This window comes from Dioszegia hungarica, assembly GCF_025882075.1.
Source record: "Dioszegia hungarica strain PDD-24b-2 chromosome Unknown MKK02contig_6, whole genome shotgun sequence".
NCBI classification, from domain to species: domain Eukaryota; kingdom Fungi; phylum Basidiomycota; class Tremellomycetes; order Tremellales; family Bulleribasidiaceae; genus Dioszegia; species Dioszegia hungarica.
The window spans coordinates 1552611-1575504 of record NW_026515768.1 but is presented as its reverse complement, the minus strand read 5'-3'; the positions used below and the strand labels follow the sequence as shown (position 1 = coordinate 1575504).

General features: G+C 57.2%; 7 protein-coding genes across 7 annotated transcripts; 4 read left to right on the top strand and 3 right to left on the bottom strand.

Annotated features, from left to right (window-relative positions):
* Positions 1 to 100: 100 nt before the first annotated feature.
* On the bottom strand, positions 101 to 1107 carry MKK02DRAFT_22313 (NO signaling/Golgi transport ligand-binding domain-containing protein; the record flags this gene model as incomplete). The annotated part of the gene is made up of 5 exons (XM_053086548.1): positions 101 to 214; positions 264 to 388; positions 461 to 581; positions 645 to 726; positions 782 to 1107. 5 exons carry the CDS (start codon positions 1105 to 1107, stop codon positions 101 to 103), a joined length of 768 nt encoding a protein of 255 aa, XP_052948168.1.
* Positions 1108 to 1737: 630 nt separating this feature from the next.
* On the top strand, positions 1738 to 3813 carry MKK02DRAFT_22909 (Metallo-dependent phosphatase-like protein; the record flags this gene model as incomplete). Its single annotated transcript, XM_053086644.1, has 8 exons — positions 1738 to 2490; positions 2546 to 2738; positions 2800 to 2982; positions 3057 to 3193; positions 3246 to 3340; positions 3385 to 3403; positions 3467 to 3579; positions 3762 to 3813. 8 exons carry the CDS (start codon positions 1738 to 1740, stop codon positions 3811 to 3813), a joined length of 1545 nt encoding a protein of 514 aa, XP_052948167.1.
* Positions 3814 to 5451: 1638 nt separating this feature from the next.
* MKK02DRAFT_31830 (uncharacterized protein) lies at positions 5452 to 6750 on the top strand (the record flags this gene model as incomplete). The annotated part of the gene is made up of 4 exons (XM_053088382.1): positions 5452 to 5773; positions 5877 to 5909; positions 5930 to 6040; positions 6194 to 6750. 4 exons carry the CDS (start codon positions 5452 to 5454, stop codon positions 6748 to 6750), a joined length of 1023 nt encoding a protein of 340 aa, XP_052948166.1.
* A 1755-nt stretch (positions 6751 to 8505) lies between these two features.
* On the bottom strand, positions 8506 to 9335 carry MKK02DRAFT_22364 (uncharacterized protein; the record flags this gene model as incomplete). Its single annotated transcript, XM_053086553.1, has 3 exons — positions 8506 to 8754; positions 8822 to 8955; positions 9041 to 9335. The coding sequence occupies 3 exons, from the start codon at positions 9333 to 9335 to the stop codon at positions 8506 to 8508; spliced, it is 678 nt and encodes a 225-aa protein (XP_052948165.1).
* Positions 9336 to 10020: 685 nt separating this feature from the next.
* Positions 10021 to 13173, top strand: MKK02DRAFT_42774 (putative pre-mRNA splicing factor; the record flags this gene model as incomplete). Its single annotated transcript, XM_053092154.1, has 5 exons — positions 10021 to 10189; positions 10247 to 11316; positions 11362 to 12217; positions 12269 to 13074; positions 13129 to 13173. 5 exons carry the CDS (start codon positions 10021 to 10023, stop codon positions 13171 to 13173), a joined length of 2946 nt encoding a protein of 981 aa, XP_052948164.1.
* Positions 13174 to 13480: 307 nt separating this feature from the next.
* On the bottom strand, positions 13481 to 18579 carry MKK02DRAFT_23391 (putative aromatic amino acid family biosynthesis-related protein; the record flags this gene model as incomplete). Its single annotated transcript, XM_053086726.1, has 6 exons — positions 13481 to 15730; positions 15777 to 15997; positions 16045 to 17020; positions 17093 to 17881; positions 17936 to 18143; positions 18197 to 18579. 6 exons carry the CDS (start codon positions 18577 to 18579, stop codon positions 13481 to 13483), a joined length of 4827 nt encoding a protein of 1608 aa, XP_052948163.1.
* Positions 18580 to 20154: 1575 nt separating this feature from the next.
* On the top strand, positions 20155 to 22573 carry MKK02DRAFT_22987 (uncharacterized protein; the record flags this gene model as incomplete). Its single annotated transcript, XM_053086655.1, has 13 exons — positions 20155 to 20247; positions 20298 to 20566; positions 20612 to 20717; positions 20771 to 20836; positions 20887 to 21065; positions 21128 to 21198; positions 21243 to 21373; positions 21429 to 21535; positions 21610 to 21742; positions 21794 to 21998; positions 22050 to 22225; positions 22280 to 22385; positions 22449 to 22573. The coding sequence occupies 13 exons, from the start codon at positions 20155 to 20157 to the stop codon at positions 22571 to 22573; spliced, it is 1767 nt and encodes a 588-aa protein (XP_052948162.1).
* Between the last annotated feature and the right edge of the window lie 321 nt (positions 22574 to 22894).

Below are 22894 nucleotides of genomic sequence, written 5' to 3'. Positions count from 1 at the left end.
ATCTGGGTCTGTCCGTTTGTCATGCATTGCTGTTCAGTCTTTTCCATCTGCCCTTCCGCATCCTCGGAAAGTCTGCGTTGCTCCGGATGATATGCATGATCTACTTGCCTAGCACCTCTTCTCTGTCCATCACCTTCTGATCTAGCTTGATGAGAATCACTGTCCGTTGGGGGTACTGATCCGTCCCGACCGTATGTGCCGTGACTCGTGCAGGCTAGAGGTGTCAGCTCGACCCTTTCACAGTTTCAGTGTAGCAGACTCACCACGTCCAGTCCGTCCAGTACGCCCTCGACGATCCCAGCTGTGAATGCCTCGCAAGAGAGCTGGGACATGTCTTTCGGTATGGAGATGTGCTGCGTCAGAGGGGGTTGATTCATTGTCAACATATCTACATGTATCAGCTCAGTATCACCCAGTCGCTCATCAGGAGACAAGCATGTGAATGGTCGAGCGGACATACATTCGTCTTCGCCCTCCACGCTCCGCTCGAGCCCGTCGGCGGGTTTGCCGAAGCAATATTTGTATACTTGGGTATGGACGAATTGGAGGATTGGGATCAGGCGATGTTCCCGTTTTGGATCCTAAGAGGGTCAGCTGGTCCTTCCGCCACCTCGCCTGCGGAGGATATCAGTCGGGCAGCTTACTTTACCGCCTGCTTGTTGTGTGTTCCTCAGCAGGATAAGCGATAATATCCTCAGACCAGCTTCGTAGCCTAGGGACGATAATCTGGAGGATCAGCTATCTGATCATGAGGAACACGTTTCCACAGACGCTAGCTCACCTCCTCTCCAGATCCGTCACGCTATCCACCCTACTCTGACTATAACTGACCACCTCAGCCAATAAGAACGCGAACGCCGACATCCCCACCTCGGCCCCTTTGCCCTTATTTAATGGCCTGTCGAGGATACCTGTAGGTGCGGGGGCCAGAGCGGGTGACGAGGAGGTGTAGAGACCGGTAGCGGAGGCTATTCGGCCGGCTGTGGTGGTGGGCTTGGAAGTGGAGGTGGAGGTGGAGGGCGAGGAGGAAGGGGCGGTGAGGGAGAAGCGGTTGGTGGATGTGGAGGATTGAGGAAGGGGGTTGGAGGGGTAGTAGGAGCCGTCCATCTTGGTATGTAGCGGTCGGGCACGTCAGTCGCTATAAGCTGTATGTGTCGACGTGTGATCTATGGTTGCTGAGCTCTGTATGCTACAGACTTGTACTTGCAGCCTGAGGTATGGTCGAGCAGTGGAGGCGGTCGCTCGGTATCAGCTGCGAGCACGGCTAATGCTTCAAGATGAAACACCTTTGAATTTCCTAATCGTTCCTGGCTATTCTTATTAGCGGGATCAGACTGTTCCTATTAGAAATCTCCCTGATGACCTAATAGTAATTGAATCGGGATGGTTACCCTGAATTCGCGCATCACAACTAGCTCACACAACTAGCTCGAGTGCCCCGCGCTCCTATCTCTACTCTCTCTATAGCCTCATACACTCATAGCTATACCTCAGTACAGCTCATATCGGCCTACAGCACCTGCCCCCTCCGACGACTTCATACCTACGCCGCCTTTCTCGCAGGAGTCACAAATCCACCCGCTCGGCTTACCCTCGCACGCGCCTCACTCCCCGTCCTTCCGCTTATCCACCTCCCCTCCCTTTCCGCCCAACTCGCCCAGATCCTCTCACCCTCCTCTTCCCCCTTCTTACCATCGCATACTCTCGCCCAACCTGTTCCGGTCACTCCTCGACAAGATGGGCCAAGCGCCCAGCAAGAAGATGGGGCGTACGCGCTCCAAGGAGCTCTCCACCGCGGAGCTCACAGACGCCATGGCGAGCCATACCATCCGCGCTGACGCCGTGCCCGGATCGCCCACTGGCGGGTCTACGCCGATCGATATGGGCCGAGGAGGGTCTCGGCGGTCCAGCAAGGTACCGGAGAAACAGGGAAGCGTGTCGAGTCTGAGCAGCGCGACGGGCGGTGGCAGGCAGGCGGGCGGGAGTGTAGATGGCGGTTCAGTCCGATCTGGAATGTCCAACTCGGCAGGCGGTGGACTCGCTCCGGCCTCGGCAGCGAACCTGGGTCCGTCCTCGCCTATCAAGGGTACAGGCGGAGGACACCGCACGCCCGCATCCCTCGGGTCATCCCCTCCCCCCACTGCCTCCGCATTCGGCTCCAGCGCCCGCTCCTCCCCTCCCCCCTCGCCTAGCGCTAGCACCCGAAACAGCCTCAGCGTCGACGGCGCCCTCTCCCCCGGCTCCGCACTCACCGCCACCACCTCCCGGAACTCATTCACCTCGCCCGTCGCTGGCCAAGCCCTCGATGTGGACAATATGATAGGCCGACTCCTGGAAGCGGGGTATTCTGGTAAAGTCACCAAGAGCCCGCCGCTCAAGAATGCCGAGATCCTCGCGGTGTGTATGGCGGCGAGAGAGGTGTTTCTCAGTCAGCCGACATTGATCGAGTTGAGCCCGCCAGTAAAGATTGTGGGGGATGTGCACGGACAGGTGAGCTGCCCGAAGCGTTGCGAGGGGTCATCGCGAGGATGTAGCTGACAATCAGTACGCCGACCTGATACGTCTATTCGAGATGTGCGGTTTCCCTCCCCAAGCCAACTACCTCTTCCTCGGCGACTATGTCGATCGCGGCAAACAATCCCTCGAAACTATCCTCCTGCTACTATGCTACAAGATCAAATTCCCCGAGAACTTCTTCCTCCTGCGCGGGAACCACGAGTGCGCGAATGTCACACGGGGTAAGTCATGCTTGCTGTCACTTGTCCGAGAGTTGGCCGAACTCAGCTGACATTCACGCAGTGTACGGTTTCTACGACGAATGCAAGCGTCGGACCAACATCAAGACCTGGAAGACCTTCATCGACGTCTTCAACGCCCTGCCTATTGCTTCGATCGTCGCTAGCAAGATCTTTTGCGTGCACGGCGGTCTCAGCCCGAGTTTGAAGAGTATGGACGATATCAGGCGGATTCAGCGGCCTACCGGTGAGTCTACTGTTTTTTGACTTGATCTAGCGGAAGAGATACCCTCGGCGCACAGGACAAAGCTGACATATCAGACGTACCCGACTATGGCCTCCTAAACGACCTCGTCTGGTCCGACCCGTCCGACACCGCCCTCGACTGGGAAGATAACGAGCGAGGCGTGTCGTTCTGTTATGGAAAGAGCGTCATCAACTCGTTCCTTGCCACGCATGTAAGCTCTGGAATCTAGCCACCCGTAAAATGGCAAAGAGCTGACACGGCAGGATATGGACCTCATCTGTAGGGCACATATGGTCGTTGAAGATGGGTACGAGTTCTATAATGATCGGACGCTGGTCACTGTGTTCTCGGCGCCCAAGTGAGTCTTTCTCGTCTTGCTCTAGGCTAAGCTAACGTACGCAGCTACTGTGGGGAATTCGATGTGCGTATCCGACCAATCTCATGCCAGATCGAAGAGGCCGGCAGTATCAGCTGACCCTCATAGAACTTTGGCGCAGTCATGTCCGTCTCGGAAGACCTGTTGTGCTCGTTCGAACTGTTGAAGCCGCTTGACGGGGCGGCGCTGAAGAAGGAAATGACCAAGAGCAAGCGGAAATCGTAAGCTGCTTTTCAACTTTCCCCCTCCTCCCTACTCCCCCTCACTCCCTCTTCCCCCTTGTCCGTTCCTACCAGCTCTGCCTCTCTCCCTCTGTTCCTCTCTTACTCTGTCCTCCTTCCCCTCTTCCCTTCCGACTCTTCCGGTCTCTCCCTTTCGCCTCCAGAATCGAGCTCACGTGTAGTCTGCAAAATCATCAATCGCCACCCAACAACCCGATGGCCCAGAGCTACTAGTCTGCTCGATATCGCTACCCTTCGCCCTGCCTCGTCCCTCTCAATCCTGGTCTCTCGGTCTCTCTCGGACTCTCTCGGAATATACACAATCGCAACCAACAACCCTCTCAACTTTGTACCAATATTCGAGTGACGTGTGGGAAATCGCCGCTTTTTCTCTTGAACTCTATCTGAAATGGGATCATTCTGATTGTATCTCCCCTCTTTGGCTCCTCTACCGATGCTTTGAACACCCCGAGCGGGCAGTCGACACGCACTCAATCCGTCTGACATCTGACTGAGGGCAACTGATAAAACTGGCCAGCCGCACCGCTGGCAATAATTTACTTGTTCACCGAGGAAGCTCCTCTTCGTTCCCGCGAGGTAGACACTCACTCGTCCGATCACGCTTATTTTGGACCGCACGGGTCGGCAACGCCATTCGGTGCGCCATGTCACTCGCGTATTGGGGGTCTTATCAGACATCCCTTGAGATCAGACCCCTGCACTATCTAACACGTCGCGCGGCTATCCCTTGTCCAACCGTGTATTGGGGTTGAGATATCGAGCATATAAGCCCCACCAGCTCTCATCCCCCATTTCCTTTTCTACTTCGTCCTCCCCTTCGTACACCAACTCACGCTATCAGCTTTGCAAGAGGTACGTCTTCGAGTCTCAGTTCCCAGGGAGCACACTTTTTGGCTGAACTTAGTAGCTCACTCCTCCGGGACCTCGTACGTGAAGCCGACCTTCACCCCCGCGGAGAAAGCCATGTTCGGATACGATGACGCCCAGACCGCAGGAATCAGGGACGGCTCATTCGACAGCCAGGAGGGGGCTTGCCTTGCCTAGACGGCAGCGCTCTTGAATCTCCGTTACCGCTTGCGCCGGGTCGCCCAGCTGTCGAATGACATGCTCCAGAAGCTGACGGAGTCCGACAGCTGTCTCGAAGCGGCTACAGCGGCCGGGGATATCAGCATCCTGGTGACCCACCAGTCGTGCATCTCCGAGGCGTTTGACCTCGCGAAGATGATCAGGAGCGCGCTCGCCCGTCCCACTGAGACCAAGTTCGGCTCGGAGGAGTAGGCTCAAGGATCCTGCCGCGCCGTATGCGATCTTGTCTGTCCAAATTACCATCAGCTTTCACTCAGGACACATGCATGACTTGCCACTTGACTTCCGAGGCCGATAGTCAGCTACGTTAGTCATCGCTGGCCATTCTCGATATACTCCACAACGGCTTATTGTCGCACGCTGCCCCGCCTCGCCGTGTTGAGATCTCTGAGGCCATGCTCACTTGCACATAGCAGCGGTGCCATGAGACGATCTAGGAGAATATCTTTTGTAATATCGACCCCTGATATAGATTGAGCTCGTCCTTTGTTCACATTCTGATAGGGTCTCGCACGCCACGGCAGGGAGTGCGTAAGGTGCTAGGCCCATAAGATACGTGTCCCCCTTTCCGCTCTCCCAGATATCACTTGTCGCCATCCGCAGTCCTCTCAAGTGCCTCTTATCGATTTATCAGGTGGATCCCCTTCTTGCACTTTCCTCCGCGAACTCTCACGCACTGTCGCGCATCGCTACAGCAATCACCATCAGACTTCACAAAACAGACATCACCGTTCCCCGGCGCCGATATCGGTATATCACCACGACATGTCCACCTGGATGTTCACAAGCAACGAGATTCAGAGATTTGATGAGATGGCACATAAGCACCCTGACATCAACGCCCTTAATTACAAGATGGCCTGGGCGTCTACAGTTGAGGGCGTCAGGCAGACCCTCGGCTCAGCCAGAGACCTCCTCTCCAAGGTACGAGCCGAGACACAGAAATCCAACCTATCGGCACAACCCGCTTCCGAATCCCTCATGGAGCAAACAGACCTGTCAGTCGAGGACAGTGAGGACGGCGGGAGATCGCAAGCGGTCCAGAAGATGTACAACCTGATTGCGAGGAGGCTTGAGGAGAAGGAAGGTGAAGTCTCTCACAGAGGACGATGAGTTGTTCGACCCGCTTCGCGCCTCATAGCGTGGACAAGACCGTCACTAGACGATATCGCGATGTCGTGAACCAGCAGACATTGTTGCATTGTCGGAGGGAAAGTGTGAAAGTGAGCTAAGTTCACTGCAGGTGTTAGCTGTGAAGGTCCCCGAACCACTCAGATACTTGGCTATCTGATCTGTCGTGGACAGGCCACTCTACGGCACGTTGTCTTTACCACATGCGCTTGTGCACGCTTTGGTGGGTCGCCCCTGGCAGCAATGACTATCACATGGCTTGCTTCTTCTGTGCGTATCCTTTGATCCTTCGTCCCCTGACGGCGATGACTATAATGCGCGGGCCCCTTTGTCCTGTGAGCGAGCGGCAGAGGGGGACTCGTCAACTCACCTCAAGGGTCATCACTTTCCGCATCCCCTCTTCATTCTGCTCACTCTTCCTGCACATCCTCCTCCCAGCGTCTGACTCTCATACACCCTACTGGATCGAGCTACTTACCTACATACCAATCAGACATGTCTGCTGTCTTCGACGAAACCCAGCTACCGTCCCTCGAGGGGAGCGAGGACTTCCAGTGCAAGACCGGACTCTGCGAGATTCGAGAGAGCATGAAACAGGCGAAGGGAATTGAGCACGTCAAGTCCATCTTCCGCAAGACGAGCTTATACCACCGATTCCTATTGATCGAAGCGGATGGCAAAGCCAAAGACACCAGCGATTGGGTCGAAAACGAATCGGACAGGTCGACCCCGTCGAAGATCAGCGATACGATGCAGAAATATGCCGGATTCCTGGCCGTGAACCGCGAGGAAGTGGCGGCATTCTCGGCTGTCACCCAGACGCTTGCGGAAAAGTGGGCGAAGATGAGCATGGCTGGGTCGAGTGCGGCGGAGAGGGGTGAGGCGAAAAATAGCGCGGCGGAGGATTCTCTTCGGGTTGCAGACGCTGACTGAACGTTCCGCCTCGACCTTCCGTATCCGTTTGCCTGCGACATGCACTCCTGTCTACTGTCATGCCTTGCGACGCAAGCGCAAGCTTCCTTGAGATACCTCCGCGACAAGCTCACATGAGCGATCATCCTCCATATCGGATACATCAGTGTCAATCTTGTTTCGTCATGCCGTAGATGAATCAGTACACAGCTGTCAGTATCACTCATCAGTATCCCGCTCATGCCCACTCGATACCGGTCACAAGCTAGATTTGACTTTGCAGCAGCAGTCCCCACCGCTCCCGCCCAACTTCCCACAAACTTCCTCCACCAACCTCCCTTCTACTTCGATCCCACAGCAGAGCCTCCGCCTGACTGACTGATTGACCCGCCCGGACCGCCTGTCATTCGTCCCTTGCGAATGTGCGATGGAGAGTAAAGAGCAGTGCGGACTGCTGAAGAGGAGTAGGCGAGGAAGATACCGAAGACACCCCAGAGGGCTCCCTGGCCGAGAGGGGAGAGGATCTGCGGAGTCAGCGCAAGGCTTTCCATGGAAAAAGCCACGAGTAAGTATGTAAGACCTGATACTCACCTGATCCCGGATCGTCACCCAGGCCGCATTCCGCCAGTCCACGTCCACTTCCCTTCCCCAGTGGAACACCTCATCGGACTCAGTGCTAGTGACCAGAGATCCTGATGCTTCCTTCTCTTCCACCTGTCCTCTCGGTGCTAGCAAGATACGGCACTCGTTATCAGAGCGGTGATCCTGTCACTTGCTTGGCTTACCTGTAGCTATGTTCCTTCTGCTTCGACGAGAGCAAAATCTCAGCTCATTGTATGTTGGCGGTCTGACAGTGTCAATGACCGTGCGCGGCATGGACCTTTGTAAATCCTTTGTCTCTTCGCCCCCTGAGTGAGCTGGGCTGATTGGCTCCAGTCAACAGTCTGGCTTATTGCGCAATTTGTACTGTCCTTTATCCTCTAATCAGCGGGCGACAAGTAGACGGCCTTGTTGGTCTTTCGCTCTTTTTCCATTCACACCCTACTTGACATATCGCCACCAGGAACCATCTCCCCTTACATACCGCCCTGTTGCCTACACTTCCCTTCGATCATGTCCGCACACATGTTCAATTCGACCGAGCTTTCGGACATCGATCGAGAGATCAAAGGGGTGAGTGAGAGCCACTCTTCTGAGTACCTCTCCCAAATCCAGCACATCATGAAAGTAATGACGCCGAGCACAGACGTGGAGCTCCAGACCACGTTCAAGAAGGCGCACGGATATCTTCTCGAAGCCCTGGAGTTGGGGTCTGGGGACTACATGCCAATTAAGACTCACATGGCCACCACAGAGGGGATGGAGTGGTACGTCACTTCGCTGGACAAGAGCAGCAAAGAGCTGTCTGCGTGGTCTGCCGTCAACAGGACACTGGCGAGCGCTAGCAAGGTGTTGGATTTCCGTCGAGCGCTGGCGCAAGTCCCGGAGAAGGGTCTGTGAGAAAGGCTTGCGAGGTGGGCCAGAAGTCCGGCATGACTGGACATGTTGCAGTAATTTCTGTTGCGAATGCATTCTTTGAAAGCGAGACGGTCTCTGGGATCCTTGATCCACCATCATCACTTGGCTTAGCTCGGCTTAGCTTCGATGTCCATGCCCATGGCGGTCAGACGGTATGTAGATATCATCAATGAGGTGATCAGGAGTGTGAGTAGCGTCAGGCGAGCCACTTGATGCCATGTTGCAGCTTTCGACACCGCTGTCGTGATATACTCTAGCCTATGCAGCAGCAGTCTCCACAGCTCCCGCCCAACTCCCCACAAACTTCCTCCACCACCCTCCCTTTTCCGTCGATCCTACAGCCGAGCCTCCGCCCGACTGGCTGATAGACCCGCCCCGACCGCCCGTTACTCGTCCTTTGCGGATGTGTGATGGGGGGTAGAGAGCAGCGCGGACTGCTGAAGAGGAGTAGGCGAGGAAGATACCGAAGACACCCCAAAGGGCTCCCTGACCGAGAGGGGAAAGGATCTGCGGAGTCAGCGCAAGGCTTTCCATGGAAAAAGCCACGAGTAAGTATGTAAGACCTGATACTCACCTGATCCCGGATCGTCACCCAGGCCGCATTCCGCCAGTCCACGTCCACCTCCCGCCCCCAGTGGAACACCTCGTCAGACTCGGTACTGGTAACCAGAGACCCCGACGCTTCATTCTCCTCCACCTGTCCTCGTTCTGCTACATCCTTGCGGGTCGGTCTAGGCGTGATGAACGGTCTGATGGATAGGAGATACGACTATCACATCAGCTGGCGCTCGACCCCAGCGTTCTCCAGGGTATCCACCAAAGCTCACCTGCTCAAACCGCAGATCCGGCACTGGGACCATCCCCCTCTGTATCCTCTGCCTGCCCGCCTTCCTGCCCCTTTTCTCTGCCCTCGAGACATCTACACCGAGATCCGAGTCGTCCGATTCTGCATCGGACTGCGCCGGGAGGTCATCCGGGAATGACGCTTTTGCGTGCTTTCCGGAGGATGAAGAGGGTTCGTGCACTGCCTGAGCGTGTTTGTCTGTGGGGGTGCGGAAGGGGTTGTGCGAGGGGTTGAGAGTAGTCATAGTGTCGATGTAGATGGTAGATGGAACAGCTCAGAGATGGCTGTCTTTGGCAGGAGGTGGAGTGCAAACAAAGTGGAGGGATGAAATAAAAGCCTAGGAAGGGATGGTCTTCTGACCGTTGACTTTCTCGCTGCAGCCAGCCAATATATTGCCACTCTACCTTGACCTTTCTCTTCTTGAAGTCTACCTACATCTTATCAGGATGACCCGCTCACGCTCACCCGAACCTCGGAGGTCGCACAAAAGCAGCCACCGAGACCGAGAGCGGGAGCGAGACCGGGACAGAGACTACAGCCCTGCTTCTCCAAGGTATGACAAGCCGTCCCGTGAGACTACGAGTTCGAGGCGACCTGACGAGCGAGAGCACCGCGATCGCGATCGTGACCGCGACTATCGGGACCGGGACCGCCGAGATGGAGACCGCGACAGGGATAGGGATAGGGGGAAAGGGAGGTATGAGGAGGAGCGATATAGGGATAAAGACCGCGGAGGGCGGTATGATGAACCCCCAAGGCGGCGGGACGAACGTCATAGGAGCCGGAGCAGAAGCAGGGAGCGTAGACCGCGAGATGAGAGGGACAGGAATGGGCGTGACTCTCCAAGGAGAGGTCCGTCCGAACCTAGAGATAGGAGCCGGTCTATCTCGCGCGACCCGGTCGCTGCTCCCGCTGCCAACCCTATTCGGATGGGCTTTGACTCTTCCAATGGCTCTTCAGCGGCCAAGTCGGAGGAGGAAAAGCAGAGGCTGAAGAAGGAACGGCTAGAGGCGTGGAAGAAGCAGAGAGAGCTGGAGAAGAAGGGAAAGAGCGCTACGCCCGAGCCGGCTGTACTGGGCAGAAATGGCCCGAGCAACGGTGAGTCTGCGTACTCTCGTCTTTACACGGAACGTCCAAGCTCAATATGGTGTACAGGTCAACCGCCAATACCCCCTCGAAATGCCCCTGCACCCGCCAAACCGCAAGCTGCACTGCAGATGGGCGCCATGGGTAAAATCAAACTCGGCGGCAATATCGGCGGATCTCATCTAAAACGTACGATTTCCGAGCTCGATGACGAGGACGCACCGGAACGGAAGCTCATCCGGATCGAGGGATTGCCGGACATTAACCCGGAGGTCCAGTCTGGTGAGGCGGTCGAGGAGGGACTGGTCGGTGAGGACTTTGCGGATGAGGACGCCGGAGTAGGGGCTGTCAAGGTGGAACTCAAGGAGAATGGGATGGATATTGATGCAGAGATGGAGCGTCGGACGGGAGTGAAAGAAGAGAAGATGGAGGTGGACGCGGTGGAAGAGGAGGAAGAAGAGGAGGACGAGCTGGAGGCGTACATGAAGAGCTTGAACAAGGAGAAGAGCAATGTCGACCAGGCGGATGCGAAGCGGGCGGGACTGGCGGCGATCGATCCAGAGTCAGAGGATGACGAGCCGGTCAAGGAGGTCAAGGACGGGGACTCGCTCGAGAAGCAGGAGGCGATGTTGGCCGAGGCGGCGGCCAAGACCAGAAAGAAGGATCTTCCACCCCCGGACCACTCTAAGATCGACTACGAACCCTTCCGCAAGAACTTCTACTCTGCCTCGGCCGAGGTGCTCGACCTGACCGAGGAGGAGGCGGAGCTCATGCGGCTCGAGATGGACGGTATCAAGATCCGAGGGATCGACGCGCCCCGCCCCGTCCAGCGGTGGGGTGCGCTCGGGTTGCCTATGGCGTGCCTGGATGTCATCCAGGCGCACAAATGGGAGAAGCCTACCGCTATTCAGGCACAGGCGATACCGGCCATCATGAGCGGACGGGACGTCATCGGGATCGCCAAGACGGGATCTGGAAAGACCATCGCCTTCCTCCTCCCGCTGTTCCGGCACGTCAAGGATCAGCGGCCGAGTACGGGACTCGAGGGTCCTATCGCCGTCGTTGTCGGACCTACTAGGGAGCTGGCGTTGCAGATCTACAAGGAGGCCAAGTCGTTCTTGAAGGCTATGCGGCTACGGGTAGGTCTGCCATCTCATCGACGAGACCAAGCTGATTTCCCGAAGGTCGCATGCTGTGTCGGCGGTGTATCTATTAGCGAAGATATCGCCAACATGAAGCGCGGAGCGGATATTGTCGTCTGCACCCCCGGACGTCTCATCGACCTCCTCACCCACAACAATGGTCGGATCACCAATCTCCGTCGGTGCACCTATCTCGTGCTTGACGAGGCGGACCGGATGTTTGACATGGGCTTCGAGCCGCAGATCATGAAGATCTACAACCAGATCCGGCCGAACGCCCAAAAGGTGCTCTTCTCTGCCACGTTCCCCAAGACCATGGAAGGTCTTGCCCGCAAGATCCTGACCAAACCTCTGGAGATCACCGTTGGTGGTCGCTCGGTCGTCGCGGCGGAGATCGACCAGCGGGTCGAGGTCCGGGACCAAGACACCAAGTTTACTCGTCTCCTCGAGATTCTCGGGGAGATGAGCAACAACTGTCCGCCCGGGGAAGACTTCCGCGCCCTCATCTTTGTCGATCGGCAAGAATGGGCAGACGACCTCTTCCGCGATCTACTGCAGAGGGGGTATGTCTGCTCGTCCTTGCACGGCGGGAAAGAGCAGGTCGATCGGGAAGATGCCATCCGGAACTTCAAATCGGGCGATATCCCTATTGTCGTTGCGACGTCGGTGGCTGCACGAGGACTGGATGTGCCCCAGTTGAGGTTGGTGATCAACTATGATTGCCCGAATCATCTGGAGGATTACGTGCATCGGGCGGGAAGGACGGGGCGGGCGGGGAATACAGGCGTGTGCGTCACGTTCATCACGCCGGAACAGGAGCGGTATGCGGTGGATATACTACGGGCGCTGGAGGCGAGTAATGCGTTTGTGCCAAAGGAGCTCAAGGATATGTCGGATGGTGAGTTGTCCACACCGGATGATTGTCTGGGCGTATTAGCTGACACTCCAGGCTTCCTCGCCAAGATCAAGGATGGCCGGGCCAAGGCTGTCCGCTCTGGTTTCGCCGGAAAGGGTCTGGACCGTCTCGACAAGAAGCGGGAAGAGAAGGACAAGGCGGAAAAGCACACGTACGGCGACACGTCGGAAGCGCTCTCCCTCTCTTCCCGCGAAGGCGCCGTCATCCCCTACAAACCTAAGGAGACGACCAACCAGTTCAAGCCGGCCGAGCGGGACATGCGCAACGAGTCGGACTATACCTTCACCGAGATCCACGTCGACATTATCAACGGACCTGCCCCGGACCGACTCTTCAACCCCGCCCTCTTCACCGTCTCTGGCAATTCTGGCAAAAACAGCCTCGCCGCTCTCCCTGCGCAAACCCTCGCGGCCATCGAAAAGGCCAAAGCCGAGGGCCGGACGGTGGATGCCTCGCGTCTCGCTCGGGTCGTCGCCCAGCTCCACAAATCTATCCAGGAGCAAAAGACGGATGTGTCCTCGGCGGCTATTGCGGAGATGACGCGCATGAAGCCCAAAGACCCCGATGCGACCGACTGGCACGCCGTCTTCCCCATCAATGACTATCCTCAAAAGGCGCGGTGGAAGGTGACGAACAAGGAGCAGATGACGCTGTTGAATGAGATTTCGGGGGCGAGTGTCACGATGAGGGGCGTGTATTACCCGCCAGGGGAGGATCCGAAAATTGGGAATGAGCCGAAATTGCATTTGCTCATTGAGAGTAACGATGAGAGTAAGGTCAGGATGGCGGTCGAGGAGATTAGGAGGACGTTGGTCGAGGGGTCAGTGGCGGCTCTACAGGTGGGTTCTTTCTTGTTCGGCATGCGCAGAAGTGAGCAAAGCTGACTAGTATAGGCTACGGACAGGGGCGGACCATCGAGCGGGCGATACAACGTATAAGGCGAGAAAAAGGGAGAGTGTAAGGGTGAGGGAGAAGGCGGGCGGAATTGGGAGTTGTTGCGGATACCAACAGACCGCAGAGGGGCTCGCAGATGGGCCCAGAGCATCATGTAGTAAATGTATATTATCTAGCCTATCTGTCGAGGCATCTATCTGGAGACATTGAGATCAATTTTACGGATGGCTCATCATGACAATCCAAGCCCCTCGCGTACGCGGAAAAGATACCATGCATATTAGTTGTTCTATCCCAGATCTACTTCGACTGACCCCGTTCCTTTCATCCCATGATCGTCCTCCGCCCTGCTCACGCTTTCAGGTACTCCTGCATGACCGCCTCGCGCATCTTCCTCCCCGGCGCCTTCTTCCCCGTCCACAGCTCAAACTGCCTAAAGCCCTGCAGACACAAAATCTCCACCCCAGTGACCGCCGTCCACCCCTCCGTCTCTTCCGCAAGCTGCACCAATGCAGTCTTGTGCGGTCTGTACGCCAAATCAATGGCTACTCCGCCGTGTCCGCCAAGGACGGTCTTGGGGAGGGGGATGCCTGAGCCCGAGGAAAGGGAGAGGGAGTCGCCGGGTACGGTAGAGATGACGACGTTGGGCTGGGCAGGGAGGGTATCGAGCGAGGAGATGACGGTGATGCCATACTCGGCAGGGAAGGACTGAGCGACCGACTCGGCGTTGGCGGTCGTCCGGTTGAAGAGGAGGATGGACGTTGCGCCGAGTTGGTGCAAGGCGTAAATGGCCGCCCGGCAGGTTCCTCCTGCGCCAATGACGAGGCCTGTCACTTGGGTTCCGGCCAGACCGGCCTGCGCCGCCTCTCGAATAGCTTGCCAGTCGGTGTTATCCCCGTGTAGCTTGGTCGTGCCGCCAACCGAATCCGAAGTGGGGATGATGGTATTGACCGCGCCGATAACCTTGGCGTCGTCCGAGACGGAATCGAGCAAGTCCATGATTTGGAGCTTGAGCGGGATCGTCACGCTCGCGCCTCCAAAGTCTGGCGAAGAGATGATTCGCCGGACCTCGTCGTCCGTCTGATCCGTCTCGTACCGACCGTACTCGTACGGTAGGCCGATTGTGGTGAAGCCGGTATTGTGGAGTAAGGGGGAGACGGACTGTGCGATGGGCTTGCCGAAGAGGTAGAACTTTTTGGCTGGGAGGAGACCCATGAGGTGTCGGCCAGAGAGGACTTCCCGGTTGGTGAGTTGCCCCGGAGCCGCGCGGGAGGGGAGGGCCGAGTGGGTGACGGGTGTCAGGACGGGGTTGAGGATCCGGGAGAGCTGACCGTGGCCGCCCATATTGATAGCGAGGAATGGCTTTCCGTTGGCTTCCTTGCTAGCGACAAATTGGGCGAGCGCCATGTTGTCGACAACAGACTGCGCCGTCCCGACGATCTTGACGACGTCTCCGTACTTGGCGCACTGGGCGTACTTGTCACTAACGAGGGATCCGTCCCACTTCATCTTGCCCGTCCAATCATGCCAGGACGCAATGATTGCACTCCCGCCCTTCTCCTTCTGGACCGCCTCGAGCAAGGCGCCCGGCCAGGCCATCTCGAGGTCGACGTACTCGCACGCCGAGCGGAGACCGAGACGGACCATCTCGAGGTACGCCTTGTCGTCGGTACTGGACGCCCAGCCGCCTTGTTCCTTGGTCCGGACGGAAAAGACGATCGGGAGGGGAGTGACCAGCCGAAGCGTCGAGAGCTGCTTGGCGACGTATGCGGGAGATGGGAGACCGGGGGTAGATGGCGCCTTTCCATCCTTCGATAAAAGGTCCACCCGCAATTCCACCGCATCCGCTCCTTCCGTCAACTCCTCCATCTGCGCCAGCGCCGGCCGGATATCCGCAAATGTAAGGGAGAGGAAGCTCGTCGGGCGCCCCGATGACAGATCCGGCCGATTGGTTATCAGACCGCTGATGAAGCGGAAGAACCGCTCGCATTCCGCTCGCATAGCGTGGTGATGCTCCGCCTGACTCTGCCCCGCGAGGGGTTCGAGGGTATTGTAAAACTCGTGGCTCGAGCACGCGGCGTACCAGGGCGATCTGCGCGCAAAGACGGCGGAAAAGTCTTCTCCCCATTTAGGACGAGTAGCGGTCGATCCGATAGAGTCGAGGTATCCCTCAATCTCCTCCAGCTCCCTCGTGACGTACACGACTCGACCCCCGCTCTTGACGTGCTGCGAGAGCAACTCGCGAGCTTCGGGCGTCTCGACCACGCCGCCGCCGAGGGCAATGACGTGGTTGCCCTGTTTCTCGGCCATCATGTCCGCGAGGATCTCGCGCTCGACACGCCGGAACTCGGCCCAGTCGTTTTGCGCCACAAAGTCCGAGACGGACAGCTTGGTACGTTCGGCAAAGACGTCGTCGGCGTCGGTAAACTCGCCACCGAGAGCTTGGGCGGCCATGCGCCCGATATAGGTCTTGCCGGCGCCGCGCATACCAATCAGGAAGAGGGGGTGCTGCGAGGTGGAGGAGGTACCGTTGGACATGGGGTGAGCGGACGTGGAAGCGTGGTTTTGCTCCAGCTCGACTCCCTCGACGTTGATCCCGATCTGCTAATCAGCCGATACTCGGCACCGTCCCGGCGTTGGAGCTTACCTTGTTCTGGAGGTCGTCCCAAAAGTTCGGCCATGTCTTCTCGACACATCGCTTCTCCTCAATGACCGTCTTCTCCACCACACTGCTGAGTACTGCGAATGCCATGGCGACCCGATGGTCGTCATAGCAGTGGATGCTGGCTCCGCGTTTCAGCTGGTCGAGGGGTTTGCCAAAGATGATGATACCATCGTCAAACTCGTCCGTCTCGACGCCGAATTTAGCTGCAGAGTCAGCTTCAGGCCCATTCGACGAATCTCTGCTAGCTCACCCAATTCCTCCCTCATCGCCTTGATCCGATTACACTCCTTCACCCGCTGATTCGCAATCCCATAAATCCTGCTCCCCTCCTTCTTGAGCCCCTCGACCTCTCTTCCGGCGAGCGGAGGGAGCGTCGCAATAGCCGCCAACACCGAGGCAGTCAAGAAAGCGTCCGTCATGGGCTCCATGTCGACATTACCGAGCGCCCGGAGTTGACCGAGTGGCGGACCCGTGACAGTCGTCGCTGTCGCAGTCTGCTCGACCTGGCACCCCATTGGCTCCAGGACTTCCTTGGCGAACCGCGCATCGCCCTGGAGGGAAGACGAGCCGATATTGGAGATGGTACATGTCGTCCCGGTAATAGCTGCAATAGCGAGCGGGTAAGTAGCGGACGACGCATCGGATTCGACATTGTACGTCGCTGGGCTAGTGTACACCCCCTTGGGAATATTGTACACATCCAGCAACTCCCCATTGGCTCCTTTTTGACGGACGACGTCGATGCCGAATTCAGCCATCATGGCGATGGTCATGTCGATGTACGGCTGCGAGATGACTTGTCCGCCGGTCAATTCAAGCTTGATCTCGCTCTGAGCGTAGGGCGCGCAGAGGAGGATGGACGAGACGTATTGACTCGAGACTGAGGCGGCGAGACGGATGTGACCGCCCCGAAGACCGTTGGCGCCGATCTCGAGGGGAAGGCAGTTGGCGCCTTCGAGGTAGGAGAGCGAGGCGCCGTTCTCGCTCAGTGCGTCGACGAGGGGGCCGATCGGACGCTGCTTCATCCGGGCGTTACCGGTGATGATGGTATTGGAGGTGGAAGGGGAGGTGCGATTGACGATGGTGCAGACGGTAGTAAGGAAGCGGGCGGCGGTTCCTGCGTTGCCGAGGTAGAGGTGCCGGCCCTTTTCGGGGACGGTGAGTGAGCCTTCACCGCCTTCGACGACGATAGTGTCGCCTCCGTCCTCCCATGAGAACTTGGCACCCTAGATTGTCAGCTTAAAGTGCTGGTCACCGATGAGACTGATCACCGATGAGACAGGATCTGTGTAGCTCACCTTAAGTTCGGCCAAAGCATTCATCATGACCGCCGTATCGTCCGAGTGCAGGAGATTCCGCACCCTGCAGACCCCCTTGCCCAGCGCGGCGAGCACCAGCGCACGATTGGAGATACTCTTACTTCCCGGAGTAGCCATCGTGATGGGCGACTTGGTCGGGATGCCCGAAATCACCGTTGCCGCCTCGCACAGCACCTTCCTGATCACATCATCCTGCACCACCGACGCCTTCTCCTCGTACGTCTTCCCTACCCTCGACAACAGCACAATCTTCTTGGCCGGCCCGGAGTTCTTCTTGTCAATCTTCATGATATCCAAGAGACGGTCCACCGATAATTGAGAGGATGCGGGGATGGCGGTGATCCGGGGGTCCGAGAGGGAGACGGGGAGGTTGTACGCCTTCAATGCGCGCGTGAGACGTCCGACAGCGACTTGGCTGAGCACGCCGAGCTGACGCGCGACTTCAGCCTCGAGAATGATGCCGACCGAGACGCATTCGCCGTGCAGCATCTGAGGGGTGAGAACGGCTTCGATAGCGTGCCCGATGGTGTGCCCGAAGTTGACCAGGTTGCGCAGACCGGTTTCACGCTCGTCGATGGTCACGATGTGGGCTTTGACATAGATGGAGCCGGTGACGACGCGGAGTAGGAGGGATTGGGGTTCCGTGCGGTCGCTCTCGAACCGGCCGAGGGTGGATCCGGCGGAGAGACGAGTGGACGCAGCGGTGCTGATGGCGTCGGCGTTGGACTCGAGGAGGGCAAAGTCGTCATCTTTCCAGATAGCCGCGGTCTACAGTGTCAGCTACGACCATACGCGGCACAAATCATGGGCGGGGCAGCTCACCTTGACGACTTCGGCCATGCCGTTCGACACCTCCCTTGGCGGCAGCGTAGTCAAAAATGCCAGATCGGCAAAGATGTATGCAGGCTGCCAGAAAGCCCCGATGAGGTTCTTGCCGTGTGGAGTATCGACGGCTGTCTTCCCTCCGACCGCCGAGTCGACCATCGCGAGCAGAGTCGTCGGTATTTGGACAAACTTGACGCCTCGCATGCTAGTGGTATGAGCTTAATACACATCAACTAGAGAACGGACTGTAAAGCTTACAAAGTAGCAGCAATGAAGCCAGTCAAGTCCCCAATGACACCCCCTCCAAAAGCCAAGATCACAGTATCCCTCGTGCACTTCTCGTCCAACATCCAATCCTCAATCTCCTCCTTCACCTTCCGGCACTTCGCCCCCTCTCCAGGCTGTACCTCATGGACCAAGAATCGCGCCTTGCTTCCTGCCTTCTTGGCATTCTCCTCAAACGCCGCGGTGATATCGGAGAGGTAGAGGCGGGAGAGGTTCGTGTCGGTGATCAAGACGTAGGTCGAGGAGGGGAGGGTAGTGAGGATCGTATGGAAGATGTAAGGGAGGAGGTGGAATCCACAGTGTATGGATTCATTCCCCAAGATGGATATTTTGAGAACGTCTGCGAGGTCCGACATGGCAGGAGAGCCGTACTGGCTGTAGCGGTGAGGTGTAGGTAGAGAAGATCCAAAGCAGCTGCAGCTGGCTCAGACTTTTTGGCCGAGCGAGCGAGCGAGTCGAGCTGGAATGCACGCACGGACCTCACTGTTTCGGAGGTCCGCGGAAGTCCGAGATTGGTGGCGTTTATATTAGCTCAGCTTCGGGCCCCGCCCTGTTCCAGCTGCTGCAGCTGTGGTGCGGATGACATCTATCTCTCGAGAGCCTTCAGACAGCGTTCAGCTTGGCATCTCACAGAGCCAGCAGCGAGCAAAATAACTAGTCAAATCGCGCAGCAACACCACAATCAGCGCTGAAAATCACCCTGTGACGACACAAAGAGCTATCCGCAGCTCGATCAATCCCCCTTATTAACCCGCCCGATAGCCAATTCCTTTGTCATCCGCCCGCCATGTCGGACTTCCTCCGGAAAGCGCACCTTAAGGTGAAGGGCTCGAACGGCGACCTCGCTTCGTCCGCGGGCTCGTCACCGACGGCACCGGGCCGGGCGTCGACTCTTTCCAGGCCGCCCAACTCGCGATCAGTCAGCGCGGCTAGCTCGATCATGAGCGTGGAGAGCGACATGGACGGGAGCAAGCCTAAGCGCAAGCAGTCTCTGGCGTGAGTGAGGTCTCACGATAGTGTCGTCTTGTGCTTCTTCTACTCGTGCTGACATGTTCAGGAAGAAAGGCAAGAAGCGCCTCGCCTCTCTCTTCTCCTCCTCATCCGGCCTCGACAAGCAGGCGGGCGATTCGGAGAAGATCAAGCACTACCACGGGCCTGACAAGCACCACCATGTCACTCCTGAGCCTGCGTCACACCATCTCCGCCCTTCACCGCTCGGCACCGCCCCTTCTTCCGCGAGTACCACGACATACAGCCGGCTGGGCATGAAGCGGACCCCCTCCACGCCCGGAGACGACCTCGCCAAAAGCCTGACTGGGCTTGTCATCCCTCCTTCGACTCCAGGCGGGAACGGCAACGGGAATACCAGTGGCCTCTCCGCCTCCCCCGAATCGGACAGCCGGCGCGGAAGCGGCCCGCTCACGGAGAGTCGGAGGGGCAGTATCCCCGTCATCCTGGATACACCGATGCGGGAGCGTGCGGAAATGTCATTCTCTCGGTACGACCTAGATGGGGAGTCTGACGAAGAAGACGAGGATATCTTCCTTACTCCTTCGGAAGGGCTGAGTGAGATTGGGGAGGATGAGGAGGAGGCGGTAGTAGCTACGGCGGTTCCCATCACTTCTGCTTCGCCGCAAAAGGTGCAGAAGGGCCTCGCTACCCGCACGGAAGTGAACGATCCCATCACCGTCCCGACGGATGACAAGCCGCTCGATCCCAACAATGTCGTCAAGGGCAAATTATCGAATATGGCCGATGTACTTGGTACGGGGCCGTCCACGCTCCGGCGGTCTCAGGCGCAGGTGACGGATATGAAGGTCAAGGCGCGAGCGATCAGCAAGGCGGATGCGCTATCGATTGATCAGTCGGCCTTGTTGGGCGCGGACGTGGACACGACGCGGGAGCTACTGGCATTGTTTCTGCGAAGCAAGATGAGGGAGGCAGAGGAGGTGTGTATAGAGAAGGACCCCGAAGGGAATCATCTCTATCTCCAGGTCGCGTACTGTATCTTCCAGGCTTTGAAGGTGAGCTAATATATTCACGTTCAAGGACGTGAACCAGAGTTGACAGACAGGGAATGATGACGTTCGATGCCAACGACCTGAGCACCGCCCTGGAAATCTCCAAAAATGTCCAAGTGATGGCTACGGCCCTCCGGAAACCCTCCGACGGGCTCATGTCCCGCTTCGGCAGTCTCGTCAAGTCCGGCGCGGGCGTCCAGCGTCTCAAGGGGATGAGCGTGATGGAGAGGCACGCCGAGCTGGTCTATGCGGAGAGTTCGTTGTTCAAGGCGTTGCTTGCGATCATTGCGGGTGGAGATTGGTTTGGGATGATCCGTGAAGCGTGGGTTATGGCTCGTCTATGGGTAGAAGAGAAGCTGATGAGCAGATTGAGCATGCGAGCAGCATGGGGCATCTATAGGACGATGCAGACGTTTATCGAGGAGGCGGACGCGCATGGGTATGATGATGATATCGACATGGACTTCCGATCTGTACGTTTATTCTTGTGGCTGATCCATCTCGAGTGATAAGCTGAACAAAGTAGGGTGTCGCTCTCGGAGCAGGCACAAGTTCACTCATGCTTTCCCTCCTTCCCGGAAAGGTTCTCAAGGTGCGCTCACCGGCGTCCGGAAAGTACACGGCCTAAAGCTGATACGCCAGATCGCCGAGGTACTCGGATACGGCGGAGATCGCGATGCCGCGCTCAAAGTCCTCTACTCTGCCGGGGGATGGAGCAAAGACGCGGACGTACCTATCCACGACGAGCACAATGAGGGGCTGAGGCGGCCCGTCGTGGATCTCATTCTATTGACGTTCCATCTTGTCCTTGCGCTCCTTATGTGAGTTCTGCGCCTGCGTCGAGGGCTAGAACCAGAAGAGGGAACAGAAGCTGATATGATAGGCCGATAGCTGGTGTGGATATCCCGATGGCGAGAAAGATCTTGGAATACAATATGCGGATATACCCTGATGGTGAGTCCCTCACAAATCGAGAAGCGGGAAGCAAGCTGATAGAGAAGGTATCTTCTTCCTGTACTTCCAGGCGAGATTGTTTACGGCGGAATGTAATCCGGACAAGGCGAATGAGAGTTTGCAGAGGGCCATGGACCTCAAGTTGGAGTATGTGCAATTGCAGCACATGTGCTTGGTAGGTTTTCGTACACCGCTTCTTCTAGTGGGAATCCGAGGGCTGACACTCGTAGTGGGACTATGCCAATAATTACACCATGTCGGGGAACTGGAAAGGTGCTCTGGACTGCTATAATATCCTGAGAGAAGAATCGAATTGGTCTCGCGCTGTCTACACCTAGTGAGTGTGGATTCCTCGCCGCAACGAAAGATCTCGGGTCATTCGTGGAGGTACAACCCTAGCTGACATATCAGCTCGACAGCAGCATGTATCGTCGAGCTAGTATCGGATGGGTATCCCGGCGCTAGCCTAGTGGAGGCGGAGAAGCTCATGAAGGAGGTCCCGAAGTTGACCAAGAAGCTGGCCGGGAAGTCTCTGCCTATCGAAGTGAGCTTCAATGTCCACTTCTACTGCTCGGTCCAAAGCTGATAGACATAGAAACTCGTCTCGAGAAAGACGAGAAAGTTTGAATCGCAAGGCCACCGGCTCTTCCTCCCCGGGATTGAGCTCGCCTATGTATTCGGCTCTCTCGGGCACGCGCCCCGCCGGACACTTATCTCGTCCCTGATTCCACGGATCGATAAGCGGATGGCAGATCTGCAGGCTCAGACGCCAGAAGCGTACGGAGCGGGATACTGGGATGGTATGTCCCTCCTTGTGTAAAACGTGGGTAGCGGACCGAGCTGATGGGTAGATCTCGTGCTTGGGCACTTCTTGAGAGGTGTCTGTAAAGCTATGGCCCGGTATCAGCCGCCGCAAGCGGATGAGCTGGCGCGCGCGGTCCAATCGACAGATCCGAGCGATGCCGAGTTGGACGCGGGAGCAGAGGAGGATATGCTCGCTGCGATAAAGAACAGCCCGCATGTGGAGGTGAGCTAGACAGTGGCCTGTGAACGTTGAGTGGGGCAGAAGCTGACGGGACAGCTGGACCATTATATCGTGTATCACTGCCACTTTGAGCTGGGCAAGCTGTATAGCCAAAGAGGGGAGAACAAGTCTGCGTATAAGCACTTTGATGTGGTTATGACTGGTGAGTCTTTGGCGTGGTGACGGGGGCAAGAAGAGAGGAGGATGAGAAGCTGATGATTACTAGGGAAATTGTCAGAATTGAACAAGCACGAACAAAAGGCGCAAGGAAAGTACTCGCTCGAGGGTGCGTTGTTGATGAAGACGCATTCGGCGATACAGGCGCTGAAGGAGGGGAATACGGCTGCTTGATCTCTGAGCAGGGTGGGGACGGGGAGGGGAGGGGAAGGATGAGGAGCAGCATCACGGGAGAAGGGGGAAGGGGGAAGGGGAATGGAAGACGATTGCGAATCTGACGACTTGGAGATCTTGATGGATATACATAGCTTGCTTATCGGACTTGTAGATGAATATGAGGCTGTTGAAGCGCTTCATGTAACTTCGAGTAAAGCTTTGGTCCTGGCCATCCGTGTATAGCTATACAATAGCCGTCTGGTCTGTCTACATAAGGCATGCAGGCGAGGAATGCCATGTGCCACACTCGGAATCCCCCAAACGCCGCGCACCAACCTC